General features: G+C 36.4%; 1 protein-coding gene across 2 annotated transcripts in view; it reads right to left on the bottom strand.

Annotated features, from left to right (window-relative positions):
• The window catches only part of Cenpp (centromere protein P), a 230,506-nt gene that overhangs the window by 211,927 nt on the left and 1,230 nt on the right, over window positions 1–17,349 (bottom strand). For both annotated transcript variants that reach the window (XM_040271244.2, XM_005321131.5), the window contains exons 2-4: window positions 12,935–13,116; window positions 11,207–11,295; window positions 4,965–5,053 (exon numbers count right to left, since the gene is read on the bottom strand). In XM_040271244.2, the coding sequence (XP_040127178.2) occupies window positions 4,965–5,053; window positions 11,207–11,295; window positions 12,935–13,116 (360 nt within the window). The remainder of the gene's footprint in view (window positions 1–4,964; window positions 5,054–11,206; window positions 11,296–12,934; window positions 13,117–17,349) is intronic.

Below are 17,349 nucleotides of genomic sequence, written 5' to 3'. Positions count from 1 at the left end.
TCAGGGACAAAAGCAGGTGGACTGCCTGCTGCCAAGATGCACTTGCTAGCCAGGTTTGGAAATGTGCCCTTCTGGCAGAAGTCAAGTTTTGCCTTTCCAACCCACTTCTAAGCACATGCTCAATTCTGTGGCACCTCACTATTTCTAACAGGGGTCATATCTACAGAGGGCATGATGAATTGTTGATTTGATGACGGTAGTTTCACGAATCTATGTATGAAAACTAGTAAGACCTACATAACAACAAAAAAAGTCAATTTTGTTTTAAGTTAATTTAAATAAAAAGGCAAATTAGGAAAGATGCCACACAGAGAACTCTTGAGAAACAGTCAGCACTATAATGAAGCTGAAAGCTCAATGGATGTGTTTAATAGCAGATAAGACAAAAATTGAAGAAACAATTCTTTACTGGACCACACACTGAAAGAAATAATCTAGAAAAATTACATGGAAAAGAAAAAAAGATTATTTTTAATAAAAAAAATTTATAATGAAAATTTTTGAAGAAGACACATGGAACATACACAAATGAGAGGTACTGCCAATGAAATTGAAAATTCAACGAATGGGGCTTAGACACAAAATGAAGAAAAATTACTGAAGTATAGATTTGAGGAATAAACACAAAGGCATAAAGAGGAAAACATAAGGGAGAAAAATAAGGAGATGCGGGACAGGGATGTGGCTCAAGTGGTAGCGCACTCGCCTGGTATGCGTGTGGCCCGGGTTCAATCCTCAGCACCACATACAAACAAAGATGTTGTGTTGGCCGAAAACTAAAAAATAAATGAATAAATATTAAAAAAAAAAAAAAGAAAAAGAAGGAGATGCAAGAGAAAAGAAGGATGAGCATCCATTCCAACTTCCAGAGTAAGAATCAAGAGAAAAATAAGAAGAGTTCTGCTTTCAACTTAAGATGTTAAATGCCACAAGGTTATTCTCAGCCTAAGAATAAAATCTGAAAAACCTATAGGATCAGATCCTTTTTTGAGCCATCATGAACTTGGAAGTCACAAGGCAACTAAATAAATTAAAACATTTCTTCCTCAGTGAAGAGTCAGAACACATGAATAGTTCACCTTTGGTTAAGCATGGAGGAAAGAGCCATCATATAAATGAGTAATTAAGAAATCAACTAAAATTGAGAAATTCTTAAAGGGCAAATGTTGAATGGTATCAACCTGAAACAGATGAGAAACTCAAACACAAAGGAAGACTGGGATCATGGCAGGAATTCAGAGAGAATTCTGCTCAGTGGCACAGGAACAAAAAAAGTGATCAGCTGCTGATGGGGTACAGCAATGAAGCCTGAACTCTACTCTTGTCAGAGCAAAAACCTTAAGCCACTGAAAAAGACACAACAAAGCAATAGAAGAACATCCCTGCTAAGACAAAGATTCACTGCTTCTGAAGGAGGGAGAGTGGAAAACCCTCTGTTCCACAGGAGGTACAAGACACCCACTGGGCCCAGGATCCTACATGAACTCCAAGCAAAGGTCTGCTACCACTGGAGGAGGGAAAAGAAACTCCCTCCCACTCAAGACCAAACAGACAGACAAAGGGCGAGTCTGGCTGCACTGGAGAGGAAGAGCAGGAATGCTGACAACGCCCTACCACTGAGGCACAAGCTCCCAGGACCTATCTAATACTGAGGATGGACCACAGAAAGGTAGAACACCTCTTATTCCACCACAAGCCTAGCACTAAGTAACAAACACCAACAATCCACTGCTGGGGAAAGATTGCCCTCCCAGGTGCTGATGTGCAGAGACTGATGGCTGGGAACAGAACTAAAACACGGAGGAAAACCCTCCAGCTTCTAAGGCACTGTTCTAAGCATAGGTAACCGCAGCCCACTGCTGGAAGAATTAGAAGATATGGTGCCTGAAGGGAATGAAAGCAACAAGAATTCCAAATCCAGCTGGGTGTGGTGGCACATGCCTGTAATCCTAGTGACTTGGAAGGCTAAGGCAAGAGGATTGAAAATTTGAAGCCAGTCTGGGAATTTAGCAATTTGTCTCAAAAGTACCCCTGGGTTCAATCCCAAGTACAGCCAAAAAAAAAAAAAAAGGAAGAAAAATTCCCAAATCAAGATCAACTACTGATAAAGGGCATGAAGAATACTATTTGCTTAAGTCTGTTTTTCCACAATGTTTGCCATTCAATCAAAAATCGTGGGCTGGGGTTGTGGCTCAGCAGTACAGTGCTTGCTAGCACATGCGAGGCCCTGGGTTCAATCCTCAGCACTACATAAAAATAAATAAAAACTAAATAAAGGTATTGTGCCAAACTAAAAAAAAAAAAAAAAGTGAGACACAAAAATTCAAGAAAAGATCTAACCCATTGTAAACTAATCAGCAAAACCAGACTCAAAGATGACTCAAAGGCAGGTATTGTTAGACAGGGACTTAAAAATAACTATGATTCATATGTTAAAGGATCTAGTGGAAAACGTAGATATCATACACAAACAGATTTTTTTGGGGGGGAGGGGGAACTTGAAATTGAACCCGGGATGCTTAACTACTAGGCCACATCCTCAGCCTTTTTTTTATTTTGAGACAGGTTCTTACTAAGTTGCTTGAGGCCGCATTAAATTGTTGAGGCTGGCTTTGAATTTGCTATCCATTGGCCTCAGCCTCAAGAGCTGCTGAGATTACAGGCGTATACCACCACACCCGGTACAAATGAAGAATTTCAACAAAGAGAAAGAAATAAAATTAAGAATCAAATAAAAACATAAGCAATAAAAAAATTGCAAGAGATAAAGAATTCCTTCAAGGGACTGACATACTGTACTTTATAGAGAAAAGAACCTTTTAACTTGCAGGTATGCTCACGGAAGTTATCTAAACTGGGGCACCATGGCACATGTCTATAAACCCAGCTGCTCAGAAAGAAGGCTGAGGCTAGAGGATCATGAGTTGGAGCAGAGCCCAACACAGTGAACCTCATTTCAAAAAAAACAGATTACCCAAAATGAAACACAAAGAGAAAAAGAAATAGAACACAGCATCCAAACACTGTGAGACAATATATCAAATATTCTAGCATATATATAATTAAGAGTTGCAGAAGAATAAAGACCACAAAACTAACATTTGAAGACACATAGTCCAGACTCTTTAAACAAAAATGTTCTAGACAACACAAACTGTGGAAAAGCAAAATTAAGGGAAAGATTTGAAGGCAATCTCCAAACACATAATGCAAATAAGGCAAGTGCTCTACCACTGAGCTACATTTGCAGCTCTTTTTATTTTTTATTTCAATCAGGGTCTCACTAAGTTGCCCATGCTGGCCTCACACTTGTGATCTACCTGCCTTAACAAAATAGCTGGGATTACAGGCCAGGTGCTACCACAGCTGGCTCATACTGTTGTTTTATACAAGCAATGCTTAGTGTTTGATGTGAAGGCAGATTGTGATAAGGGATAATCAGGGTAGAGGCAAGAGTTAATGAAATAATGACTAAGAATTTTCCAAAAAAATTAAAGATATTGATCTTTTGTCTGAAAACTACAAGTCTATAATGGAAAACTAAAAGTAAATTCATCTTTAAAAATACAGTATTTAAAAACAATTGAGTGATGGGCTGGAATTGTGGCTCAGTGGTAGAGTGCTTGCCTAGCATGTGTAAGGCACTGGACTTGATTCTCAGCACCACATATAAATAAACAAAATAAAGTCCACTGACAAATAAAAAAAAATTTTTTTCTAAATTGAGTGAAAGGAAGATCTGTAGAGAAAGGAGAATGAGGGAAGGAGTGGTGGGGGAACATTAACTAAAATTGAATTCCATGAATGCACAAATTTGTTAAGATGAACCCAACTACTATGTATAGCTACCATGCTCTAATTTAAAAAAATAAAAAAAGTAATTAACACCTGTAATCCCAACAACTGAAGAAACTGAGGCAGGATGATTACAAATTCAAGGCCAGCCTGGGACACCTAACAAGACTCTGTCTCAAAATATAAAAAGGACTGAGGGTTCAGCTCATTGCCACAGCATCCCTAGGCTCAATCCCTAGTACCACAAAAAACAAACAAAAAAGAATACACTATTTGAAGGGAGGGGGCATTCGGGAAAAAAGATGGTGGAATGAGATGGATATTATTACTCTAAGTACATGTATGATGACACACAAAAAAATAAATAATTAAACTGCATAACAGGGTGACAAAGAAGAAACTAACTCCAAAAAGGAGAAGCAACTTATAAAATATCATATACAAAGTCTGGACTAAAGTCCAGGTCTTCTGACCTGTGTTCAGCACTTTTTCTAAAATACCAGTCACACTCCACAAAGGGAGATCACAGTTTAGAAGAATTACCCAAAAGTCTGAAGTCAAATATTTATTAAGTAACCACAACATACCCATTACTACAGGGTGACAGATATTCTAGTATTCTTCCTTTTATAATTTGTACAAGAGCAGATGCTACTTTTGAAGCATGTTCTGGAAAAAAGGTCATGTGAGCTCTACATAACACAACACATTCCTGGTTTTCCTTCTACCCGTCTGTCTAGGACCTCTTGGTTAGTTAAGGCCCATTCATTTTTCAGATGTCAACTCAAGCTTCAGGAAATCATTCCACGTTTTCCCTGACAAGTCAAAGTCCTAATGTACTTCAACAGTCTATGCAGCTCTCTTTCTAGCATGCCACATAGCCATAATTTCACATTTATTTCTACAATTATTTAGTTAATATAGAACATCTTATGGTTGCAAATTCCATGAAGATCAAGAATTATGTCTATTTTTGTCCATATTTTAATTTTAATGCCCCGCATAGTGAACATACAATAAATAGAGATTCATAGAGGTAATAAGTGTTTGAGTATATGCCCTCGTAATGGTATTATGCTTTTGGAGAAGATACATTTACTAAGAAAAGTGTGAGTTTAAAACTGCAGAGTAAAAAATAGCTCATAAAATAAGTCCGTAAAATAGCTTACCTAGATACAAATTCACTTAATTCTAAATATTCTGTGGGTTCCATTATTATACTGAGCTCAGTAATCACAGAAGATAAATTCTCCTTAGCCTAAAATTAAAAAAAAAAAAAATACATCATTTATACATCATTTATCCATTTTCTTATTAAGATTAAAATACTTTTAAGTTATGCAAAATGAAGTATCTTCAAATAATAGGAAAGCATAATGAAAAAACGATAATCAAAGTACTGGTTATTCATTGAAACAATAAGATCAGATCCCACTCCTTATCAAAAACTAAAATGAACTCCAAATGAATTATTTCCTTAAATTCCACATTAAAATCACAAAATACTGGGAGGAAATGTGAACATTTAACAAATTACTGAGTCAGGAAAAACTTCCTAAGCAAACAATAGGGAGGGAAAAAAGCAAATAGGATTACATAAAAACCCAGTATCTAAGTAAAAATAAAATAAAAAAGAAGTATTAAACTGAGGAAAACATTCACAATAAATATGACAAAGAGAGGGCTGGGGATGTGGCTCAAGCAGTAGCACGCTCGCCTGGCATGCGTGTGGCCCGGATTCGATCCTCAGCACCACAAACAAACAAAGATGTTGTGTCTGCTGATAACTAAAAAATAAATATTAAAATTCTCTCTCTCCCTCTCTCACTCTATCTTTAAAAAAAAATATGACAAATAGACAAAACTGAAAAGAAAAAGGCATAGGACATGAACTAAAAGTTCAACGGTGAAAAAAAAATTAACCTTTAAAAAAGTGTTTTACCTCAACAGTAAGATAAATGTAAATTAAAAACAAACATTTTAACAAATCAGCAAAGACTAAAAAATATTATTGCTGGTAAATATACACTCAAAGTTGGCAGTGGGAATATAAATTGGTATAACCCTTCTAAAAAAAATTTTGACAATGAATAACCTGAAATGTTCATTTTCTCTTCATTTGAATTCTAAGAGTCTATACTATGGTAATAAGAAATAAAAACAGATTTATGAACAAAGATATTCCTAATAATGCTACAAAAAGCCAGAAACAATTCTATACCTAATGATGAAGACTGTTACACAAACTGATATTTTGATACGCAAACTCAAGTAAACGTTTCCATTTTCTTATTAATTTCCTTTCTTTTCCTGGCATTATTTTGCCCTGATTTTAGATTTTAGGTTGCTTTGTCCAATAGGACAATGAAAGAACACCATATCATCTTGTACTTTGATGTCTGTGGCTCCTATTTGTTGTTAATGAAAGTAAATCTAGAAATTTCTGTTATTTCCTAAAACTAGAGTGCGTTTTAGGAAACTCTGACATGTCTCCTTAATATTCTGAGCTGTCAGAGAATGGATATTGATGATATCTAATCTTCATATAGTTTTTCATCTGCTTGAGGGTATAGTGGAAATCGCTGGGAGCAGCTGTCTGTGGCATCTACCATCATACCTAATCAAAACAAATTCCTGAGGCTTTCTCACCACTCATTTAAAAAAATTAAAAATTATTCAAAGGATCTGCAAAGACATTTTTCCAAAGATAATATACAAGTGGCCTATAAGCACTGAAAGATGCTCAACATCATTAGTGCCATTTGATGTAGTAATTTCACTCTTATATACAAGGCAAAAAAACATGTTCACAAATACATGAGAGTTTATAACAATGTTATTCATAACCAAAAAATGAAAATAACCATTTCTATCAACCAAAGGAATAGATAAAGTGTGGTATATCCACACAATGGAATATTATTCAACCCAAAAAGGGTACTCACATGTGCTACAACATGAATGAATCTTGAAAAATGCTAAATGAAAGAAGTCAGACACATGACCATTTACGTGAAATGTCCAAAACATAAAGAAATCCATAGAGGAAAAAACAGATTAGCAACTGCTTAGGGCTGAAAGAATCCAGGGATATTGAAAGATGGTAGTTAAAGAATATGGGGCTTCTTTTCAAACAGACGAAAATTTCCCAAAATTAATTGTGGGAGTGGTTGTACAACTCTGGTGTAATAAACACTACTGAATTGTACACTTTAAAGTTATATGATATGAAATTATATCTCAGTAGAGCTGTTACCAAATAAATAAATAAAAGCAAGGAAGACAAAAATCTCAGAGGCATGTCTTACTTCAAGTATGCAGGGTGCATGGTAGATTTTGGCCTTTTGCCCGTTAGGATAAGCAAGTCATGCTGTCAACACAAAGTCTGGGATTACTGGCCTTCTATTTATTTTCCTCCTTTGGTAGTTTGCAGACTCTGTTCAACCACTGGAAAGCTAACTTCAAAATATTGCTTTTCCATCATTTTCCTGCCTGTGGTACTACTGCCAACCAGGTTTTCTCCCCAGTTGGTAAACAAGGGCCAGGACCTTATAAACATACTAACCTCAAACCTCCTACGTGAATCTCAGCAGCTTGTTTTTTCTACTGGGTTCTTTTCTACTTGTTTTTCTACCATTTAAGTCCACATTTCTCATTCTTCTCCACAACTTAAGAATTGTGGGTGGAGATCTTAAAGAAAATGGTCTCACAAACTTTTGCAAAATACCCATGCCTCTCAAAAGCACTCTGTATTGAGATTTCAGTGTTTAGGTTCAAATATCATAATAAGAAACAGATTTTCTTTAGAGCCTATGATAATGAGAATATATTCTATTTGCTTAAAAATGTCCCTTTTTAAATCATTTTGTTCATTTTGTTGGGTTTCAGGGAGACAAGTTATGCACACATACATAATTTGATACTTTTTGTACAAACTCCTACTAAACATCTCACTTATTATGCTACATGGTCTGTGGGAAGCATGTTAATTCTCATGATCTTCCAACTCCTCATAAAAATTATAGCCCTGATAACATCAGACAGTAAATCTGAGGAACAGAGTTCTATATTCCAACTACGTTTGACAATAATAGCTTTGCCAACAGACAATCTATACTCTGCATAGATTTCCCTATAAAGTAAGGAGGTTGACCTAGAAAATCTATGAGGTTGCTTTTGGTTCTAACATATTCAATTTATATAATTTTAGGTTTTTATGGGAATTGTATATTAATAAGATTTCTATTCTGGAAAAATATTTATAATATTATGAAAAAAGAGTTATTATTTACTTTTTAATGTTCTGAGAGCTAAACATCTCCCTCTAGTGGAACATTTGATTTTAAAAAAAGAGAAAAAAAGGTTTATTTTTTTATTTATTTTGGTCAGTCTTAACAGTAAAAATGTGCTCAATAAATGGCAAAATCATTTTAGAAGGCAAATCAACACTATTATTAGAAATTACAAGAACATTTTCTTTTTTTTTTTTATTTGTTGATAGACTTTTATTTTATTTATTTATATGTGGTGCTGAGAATCGAGCCCAGAGCCTCACACATGCCAGGCAAGTGTGCTACTGCTGAGCCCGAGCCCCAGCCCCAGCCCCAGCCCTAGCCCCAGCCCCAGCCCCCTGCACGTGCATTTTCTTTGAGCAATTCTACTAAAGATATATTTCTAAAAGGAATAGGAATAGGCCTAGCATATGGTAGCATTTACCATCAAATAGTAAAATTGTTAATTTACCATTAACAATTCTTGGTCAGGCACAGTGGTACACACCTATAATCCCAGCTTCTTGGAAGGCTGAGACAGAAGTATTGCAAGTTCAAGGACAGCCTACGCAACTTAGTGAGACTCTGTCCCAAAATAAGGATATAGCTTAGTAGGAGAGCACTGATGGGTTCAATTCCCAGTACCACCAAGCAACCAACCAACCAACAAACAAAAAAACATCATCACCACATTAGCATTCTGAGCAACAAACAAGAAAGCCTTTTGTTCCTTTCCTTTCTAAACAAGGACTCTTGGTGACTCCTACAACTGATTCTTAAAGCCCTGCTGATTCCACAGATGTCTGTGACTGCTTCCAACATCTTACCAGTCAAATCTTCAAGAAGAATTATAAAATTAAAAAGGTTCAGAGAGAAATGAGTGCTCTTAATACAGCCAAGGAGAGTATGCTTTTTCTAGTAGTAAAAAAAAAAAAAAAAAAAAAAAAAAAATCAAGCAGTCCCAAAACCCCATACTTTAAAATGTGAACAAGAATTCATGTTTCTTTATAGATTCAGCAAATTCTTTCAAATAGTATCAACACTTCCTCTCAGATTCCCCCCCCCCCCGTATCCTTTAAAGAATATAGGTCAGAAACTGCTAGTTGTCCCCAAAATTTATTCTTCCTTGTCTCAACTTTTCATTGTCTTAATGTAACAAAAGTAAGCAATTTAAAGAAATTGAAATTAAACAGGGTGCAGTGGTGCACACCTGTAATCCCAACAGCTCAGGAAGACAGGAGTATTGCAACTTCAAGGCCAGCCTCAACAACTTAGGGAGACCCTCAGCAATTTAACAAAGCCTTGTCTCAAAAAATAAAAAGGGCTGGGGATTTAGCTCAATTGTAGAGTGTCCCTGGTTTCAATCCCCTGTACCAATAAAACCAAACAACAAACAAAAAGTAATAAATAAAAAATAAACAAAGTTAAGGGCTGGGGATGTGGCTCAAGCGGTAGTGTGCTCGCCTGGCATGTGTGCGGCCCAGGATCGATCCTCAGCACCACATACAAACAAAGATGTTGTGTCCGCCGAAAACTAAAAAATAAACATTAAAAATTCTCTCTCTCTTTAAAAAAAAAAAAAAAAAAAAAAACAAAGTTAAAATATTACAATCTATGTCAACTCTCAGGCCACAGCCCTATTAATGAGAATGCCAACTAATTTTTGGCCACCACCTATCTGGGAATGTACAACCTCACAGAGCAGCTTGTTTACCTCAACTTTACAGAAAAGTCTTGATCTTTTCAGTTGGATTTGTGGACACATGGTCCTAGGACAAGACTAATTTTGCCCACAGTCTTACTTCTCTCCAGATAATCCAAGAAGCAACTGTGAAACAAATGAACATCTATATCAGAAAAAGCCTGCAAGACTCCCAAAGCTACTAGAATGTCCCTGAGTTGTTCTTGTGGAATTATATATATATTACTTACACACACACACACACACACACACACACACACACACACACACATATTAGAATATAGTAGTTATTAGAGAGGGAACTGGATATCAGGTTTATAACTCCACCAATCTGCTATAGGTTCTGGGTCTAGCCCATTCATGGATAACAGCATGCAGGAGAACAACTGGTGTATTGCCACTCTAAGGTCAGAATCTCATTAGCCACAAAAAAAGGAAGATGCAATTGAGCTGAGTATGGTAGTGCATGCCTATAAGCCTAGCTACTTAGGAGGCTGAGGCAGGAGGACTCCAAGTCCTAGGGCAGCCAGGGGAATTCAGTGATATCCTGTCTCAAAATTAAAAACAAAGCAAAAACCATAAAAGTGGTAGAGATGTATTTCAGCAGTAGTTCTTTGCCTACCAAGTCCTAGGTTCAAGTCCCAGCACTGGGGGGGGGGGGGGGGGGGAATGCAGTTGGTCAGACTATAAAACCATCAAAAATGCAAAAACATTCAGGAGTCCCCAGGTCACCCAAAGGAAAAGACTGGGGTCCTAACAAGTGGTACAACCCAATTGATGCCAATCATTTGGGTTCATGCTTGTTCTATTCTTCCTCTTTGTACACATTCCCTTGAGCCTAGCTGGTGAAAACAACTGATTAAAAATCTTTTCTACCACCAAAGCAGTGCTGAGCCTCAGACAGTTCAATATCATGCTTGGATCCCGCTTTTCTTAGAGCCAGCCTTTGAAAGTGTCTGAGCCTGTTCTACCTGACCCTGTCCAGAAGCCTATGCTACCATTCTTTTTTCATTGTTTTCTAAATCTTAGCAAAACATATCTGCTTCCCTGTGATGGCTTAGCAATCCAGCACAATTTGTGGATCATCCAACTAGGCTGCTCCCAAATTCCTGACTCAAAGAAGATGAGAAAGATAGTTTTTTTTGGTTATTGTTTCTTTTTTTTCTGTTTCCATATGTTAGATATTGGAGGAAATCTGTTACTCAGCAATAGGTAACTGATAATACGTAGCTGGTGTATGACTACTCTTACAACCTCAGGGCTTATACAAGGAGCCCAGAAGCGTTTTGCTACCTACCCTATGATTAATCACCTGTTGCCTTAGTAACAATTGTACAAATGTGACTCCTCATTGCAGTCACTGCTGGAGGCTGGGGTGTGTGAATTGCTTCTGTTATAAAGAAATACCTCTGTTATCACAATAGGCTCCTTAATTTACCTGAATTTCTAGAATTTGAAATTCAAGTTGAAATGTAACCATGTGGCAATTTCCTGATAATCTGTGTCTCTGTAGAACTTTCTTTATACCTGTAAATTAGAAAACAAATATTTTATTTGACAAAAACAATTTTCATCACATACCTATCACATATATGTGATTATCTATGATACATATGAGTAGATGTATGAAAGTATCTGTTGGTAATTGCATTAAAAAATCTGAACAATGTGCACCAAACTGACTATCCTTACAAAATAGGATTAATGACAATTTATACACTGTAGTTCTCAATTATACCAAAGGTTAAGTAAAAGACAGAAACATAGTGGTATAGCCCTAGATAAGTTTCAATCATATTTTTCATTTTTTTTTAACATTACCTAGTTCCTGTCTAAATGGATTCAGCTTAACATGACTGCAGCTTCAGCCTCCTGAGTAGCTGGGAATATAGGTGTGCGCCACTGCATGTGGCAAGGCCACAGCTTTCTTAAAACCTTGCCTAGGGACTGGGGTTGTGGCTCAGTGGTAGGGTAGAGTACTTCCCTAAAAAAAAAATTATTTTTTTAAAAAAAACAACTAGTGGGCTGGGGATGTGGCTCAAGGAGTAGAGCGCTCTCCTGGCATGCATGCGGCCCTGGTTCGATCCTCAGCACCACATACAAACAAAGATGTTGTGTCTGCCGAAAACTAAAAAAAATAAATATTAAAATTCTCTCTCTCAAAACGAAACAAAACAAAACAAAAAAAACTCACGCTTAAGAATTTATGTCAAGACTTTATACTGGTGAAAGTGACCTGTCCTCATCCTCCATTTTTTTTTTTTTTTTTTTTTGGTGGGGGAGGTATTGGAGAGAATTCAGGGGCACTCGAACACTGAGCCACATTCCCAGCCCTATTCTGTATTTTATTTAGAGATAGGATCTCACTGCGTTGCTTAGCACCTCACTTTTGCTGAGGCTGGCTTTAAACTCAGGAGCCTCCTGCCTCAGGCTCCCAAGTAGCTGGGATTACAGGCATGCATCATTACACCTGACTGTCCTCATCCTATATACTTCCTGTATTCCATCTCTTCTTTTCAAGTAATTCAGTATCTAAATTACATCACTCCATTTCTATATGTAGTTCAGAAACTCCCAGCAGTGAGCTGCCCAAGATTCTCTTCCCTGCCCTAAAAGTTGTTTCAGTGGAAAAGTCAGGAAGCACTTTCAAAAATGGTTTCTGCTTTGGGATATGTTATTCTTGTTCAACTAAAGTTCTTGACATCCAGTTGCAAGGCTGAATTAGCTTCCTCTTAGCTGTTAGTACACTATAGATCTTCAGCAATAAAACTCTGTCATTAGGAACAGATACCTTCTTTCTGGCAAAAGGGCAGGTGCTGAACATTTATTTGGCCATAGGCAATGACAGCAGCAAACCATTATAGATCAGGCAGGTTTCACATCAGTAATGAATTATTATGTTCATATATTAATAGTGCTGTTCTAACAATCCCTAATCACATATCACTATTACTTAACTATTAAGGTTATTTAATGATAAAGACTGTATTCCATTATTTAATATTTACCTTAGACAACTTTTAAATACTATTGGGCACAATGGAATGTTGAAAAGACTATAAACAGGTTTATCAAATAGTGAATCTGCAGAATTTTTCAACATTATGATAACCAATCATAATATGGTAAGCTTCAAAACCACTTCTAGACTAAAAATAATGCTCACCTTTTTCTGTCATCTCAGTCGTTGTTAGGTCCTCTGTCTGCTTGGCATAATTTCTTATATTGAAGCCAGTAAGTGTACTTAGAAATGAAAGTTCTGATTTTAAATGTCCAAGCTGACTTTTTAGATCTTTTGAAGATTCACATTTCTTAGTATCTGATTGGTATGTTTCTTGAAATGATTTTCTAAAAAGTAAATATCAGAAAGTTATTACAACTACTAACAATTGGTTCATTTAATACCCCAATTTTCTTTAAACCATTCCCATTTTGTTTCTCTTAATCACTTCCCATTAAAACTAAAGCATTATCAAAACTAATATGGCCATTAATACTGTAATCTCTAGTTTCAACAAAAAACAAAAATAACCAAATTATACTAGAATATTTGTACATAGTAGAAACACTTAAAATAAACTAAAACAGAAGTACTTTGCAAAATTGAAAGGTCGGTTCTCATCTGGGAATTTCCAACCTAAAAAACTAATACCCAAGACATCTCATAAAAACAAAATTAAATAGCTAATTTTTTTTAAAAAAAAGCAAATATCACAAGACATTTTATACTAAGAGATATCTCAGGAAATCTAAGAATACAGAGGGGAATAAAGACTCCAAAGAAGAAATGTCATCATCTCTTCAAATAATGCTATAACCAGACATTCTGAGAACACATAACTTTAATTTTCCTTGAAAAAAAGAATGAGTTTATAATTGCATTAGATTATACTTTTTTTCATCCTTTTTTCCCCCCTAAACACTCAGCTATATTCTACACTATAGACTTCTGCCATTCCAAAACATCTCTTTTTTGGATTCTGGGGCATGATTACCCTGACTTTCATTTATATCTTGGATCTTCTGCTATCTCTGCTTTTTGTTACCAACATTAAAGGAAAACCCTAATACTCTTACCCCTAGTTTCTTAAATATTATATATTCTTCTCATTCCAGAGAAACACTCAATGATTAACCTCAGCTCCTCTATGCCAGCAACTCCTAAAACACACCTTTGCCATAGATCTTTTCTTCCTGCAATGTAGACCTACTTACTTATTCCACATTTTCCCCCCTTGAATAAGCTTTTCTTCCAAATTCCCCCTGAAGCATAAGGCTCCATATTTTAGAAGTTTATGTTTCATTGGCCTTATCTCTGGATATAGTGTCATCCTTTCTGCTCCCTCTCCAACCTCTTCTTCCTTTACTATTTCCAATTCCACTACATTAATCAATGCTTTTATGGCCTTCTACCATGTCTATAGGAAACAATCTAACTCTATTCACATTGAGGATCAAAGACTTGTATAAGATCTATAAAAAAAGTTTAATATTGTTTTACTGCTAATTTTAAATATCAATAAGTACATTTTGTAACATCTGAAAGATTACCACATATTCTTTCACATTTTCTATCATGGATTGATGACAAAAAAATTTACTTTGAATATAAAAAAAAAACAATAAAAAAAACAGAGGCAATCTTCAAACATAAATGAGTTTCTGCTAAGTGAACACCAACTGTCACAGAACGTTCAAGAGAGCAAAGCAAACACATTAAAGGATAGATAGACAGAATTCAAAAAAGAACTTGCAGTTGGCAATGGGAAAGAGGGATAGCAGTTAATTATTCAATGGTTATAGAGTTACAGACTGGAATGATGAAAAAGTTCTGAAGATTGACAGTGGTAATGTTGTAAAACAATATGAACATGTTTAATGCTACTGACCAATATGCTTAAAATGATTAAAATAGTAAATTGTATGATATATGTGTATTTGTATATATATTTCTTATCATATACACAAAAGAGGAGCTGTATATTCTCATTGATAGAAAGTAGTTATATAAGCAAAGTATCATTGATTTCATTTCAACTAATAATATTAGTTTGAATTATGTTCTTTTTTTGGAGGGTAGCAGGGATTGAACTCAGGACACTCAACCACTGAACCATATCCCCATCCCTATTTTGTATTTTATTTAGAGACAGGGTCTCACTTAGTTGCTTAGCACCTCACTTTTGCTAAGGCTGGCTCTGAACTCAGGATCCTCTCGCCTCAGCCTCCCTAGCCACTGGAATTACATCCATGTGCCACCACTCCCAGCTGAATTTTAGCTTGAATTTTATTGGTTCTGTAGTTTTATTATTTGCAAATTTCTTATTAGCATAAAATGCTTTTGTCAACACTAGAGGTTCACAAGAAACCCCTCTTAAACCAAATCTATACTTGATTTGAGCTTAAAAGTCAATGATCTACTAATTAGTGTTAGTTATTATTAAATATGTTAATTCAGTCCTCACAACAAGGTGAAAACTTGGGTACCGTTTTAAAAGGAAGGGGGTTCCAATCAAGATCATGCAGCCATTAATAGCCAGAATTTGAAGGCAGGCAAGAATGTGGATATATGGATATAACTGAATAATTTATTTATTTTACTTGTTCTTTTTAGTTATACATGACAGTAGAATGTATTTTGGCAAATTATACATAGAGTGTTAATATTCTATTTAGGATCCCATTCTGTACATGATTTACCCTGGTCATGTATTCAAAACCAAGGCTAGGAAAGTTATGTCCAATTAATAATTAATTCTACTGTCTTTCCTATTCCCTTCCCCCTCCCATTCCTTCATTTCCCTTTTTTGTTGTTGTTGTTTTTGTTTGAGAGAGAGAGAGAGGGAATTTTTTAATATTTATTTTTTTAGATTTTGGTGGACACAACATCTTTATTTTATTTGTATGTGGTGCTGAGGATCGAACCCAGCACCTCGCACATGCCAGGCAAGCGTGCTACCGCTTGAGCCACATCCCCAGCCCCTCATTTCCCTTTTTTCTAATCCAATGGATATCTATTATTCCACACCCCAATTTCCCTTGTTTTGGGTTAGCATCCACCAATCAGTGAGAACATTTGGCCTTTGGTTTTGGGGGATTGGCTTATTTTCACTTAATATAATATTCTCCAGTTCCACCCATTTACCAGCAAATACATTATTTCATTCTTCTTTATGTTTGAGTAATATTCCATTGTGTATATTATACCATATTTTCTTCATCCATTCATCTGCTTTAGGACAGATAGGTTATTTCCATAGCTTGGCTTTTGTGAGTTGAGCTGCTATAAACATTGATGTGGCTGCATCTCCGAAGTATGCTATAACTGAATAATTTAGCTCCAATTTCTCTACCACCAACCCATCCAACCATTTAAAATCACTTAAAAAGTAGCTTTCACACAGGTCCCAATCTTCCATCTCCACCATAGTTGAGAAAAAAATTTCCCATTAAACCTAAATACCTTGGACTGACATTTAATGTCTTCTAGAGTCTTGTGACTTTTCCAGTGTGATCAATGAGGAGTCCCACATAACAAATAATCTACTATGGTATTCTGGACTAATAATGACACCTTGTGGTCAGTGGAGAAATCATCCTCCCCATAATATGATACAGTATTTCTCAAACTTTTTTTTTTTTTTTTTTTAAGAGAGAGTGAGAGAGGAGAGAGAGAGAGAGAGAGAGAGAGAGAGAGAGAGAGAGAGAGAGAGAGAGAGAGAGAGAGAGAGAATTTTTTTTTTTTAATATTTATTGTTTAGTTCTCGGCGTACACAACATCTTTGTTGGTATGTGGTGCTGAGGATCGAACCCGGGCCGCACGCATGCCAGGCGAGCGCGCTACCGCTTGAGCCACATCCCCAGCCCGTATTTCTCAAACTTTAAAAAGAGTTTGCTTATTGGGGAGGTAAGAGGAGGATGTCTCATTAAAATGTAGGTTATGATTTAGTAGGTAGTTCTCAAACTCCCAGGTGATACTAATGCTTCCAATCTATGGTTTACACCTGGAGTAGCAAGGACATTTCATTTACTCTTGTGAGAAGCATATACATACCCTGTTCACCTGTTTCCTTCATTTTTGTTTGTTTGTTTTTGGTACCAGGGATTAGGGGCACTCGACCACTGAGCCACATCCCTAGCCCTATTTTGTAGAGACAGGGACTCACTAAATTGCTTAGCACCTCACTTTTCCTGAGGCTGGCTTTCAACTCGCAATCCTCCTGCCTCAGCCTCCCAAGCCGCTGGGATTACAGGCTTGGGCCACTGCACCCGGCTTCTTTCTCCCTTTTACCAGTAACAGCTTTCTCTACTTTTATGACTGCATAGAACATCATGCAAACTTCCCCCAGCTCTAAGAATGGAACTGAGGACCTCATTGCATGCTAAGCAAGCATTCTACCATTAAGCTACATCCCCAACCCAAACATTTTCTTTAGACCCCCTCATCCTCCTTCACATTTTCTAGCACTTTTGTCCATTTAGATCAGGGGGAGGGGGGAAACCCCTCTCTCTGCACCTATACCAAATTAGTCTTGTTTTTAAAAACGAAGATAGTTTGACTTCAAGTAATGAGATGATACA

This window comes from Ictidomys tridecemlineatus, chromosome 13, assembly GCF_052094955.1.
Source record: "Ictidomys tridecemlineatus isolate mIctTri1 chromosome 13, mIctTri1.hap1, whole genome shotgun sequence".
NCBI classification, from domain to species: domain Eukaryota; kingdom Metazoa; phylum Chordata; class Mammalia; order Rodentia; family Sciuridae; genus Ictidomys; species Ictidomys tridecemlineatus.
This window is presented reverse-complemented; position numbering and strand designations above follow the sequence as displayed.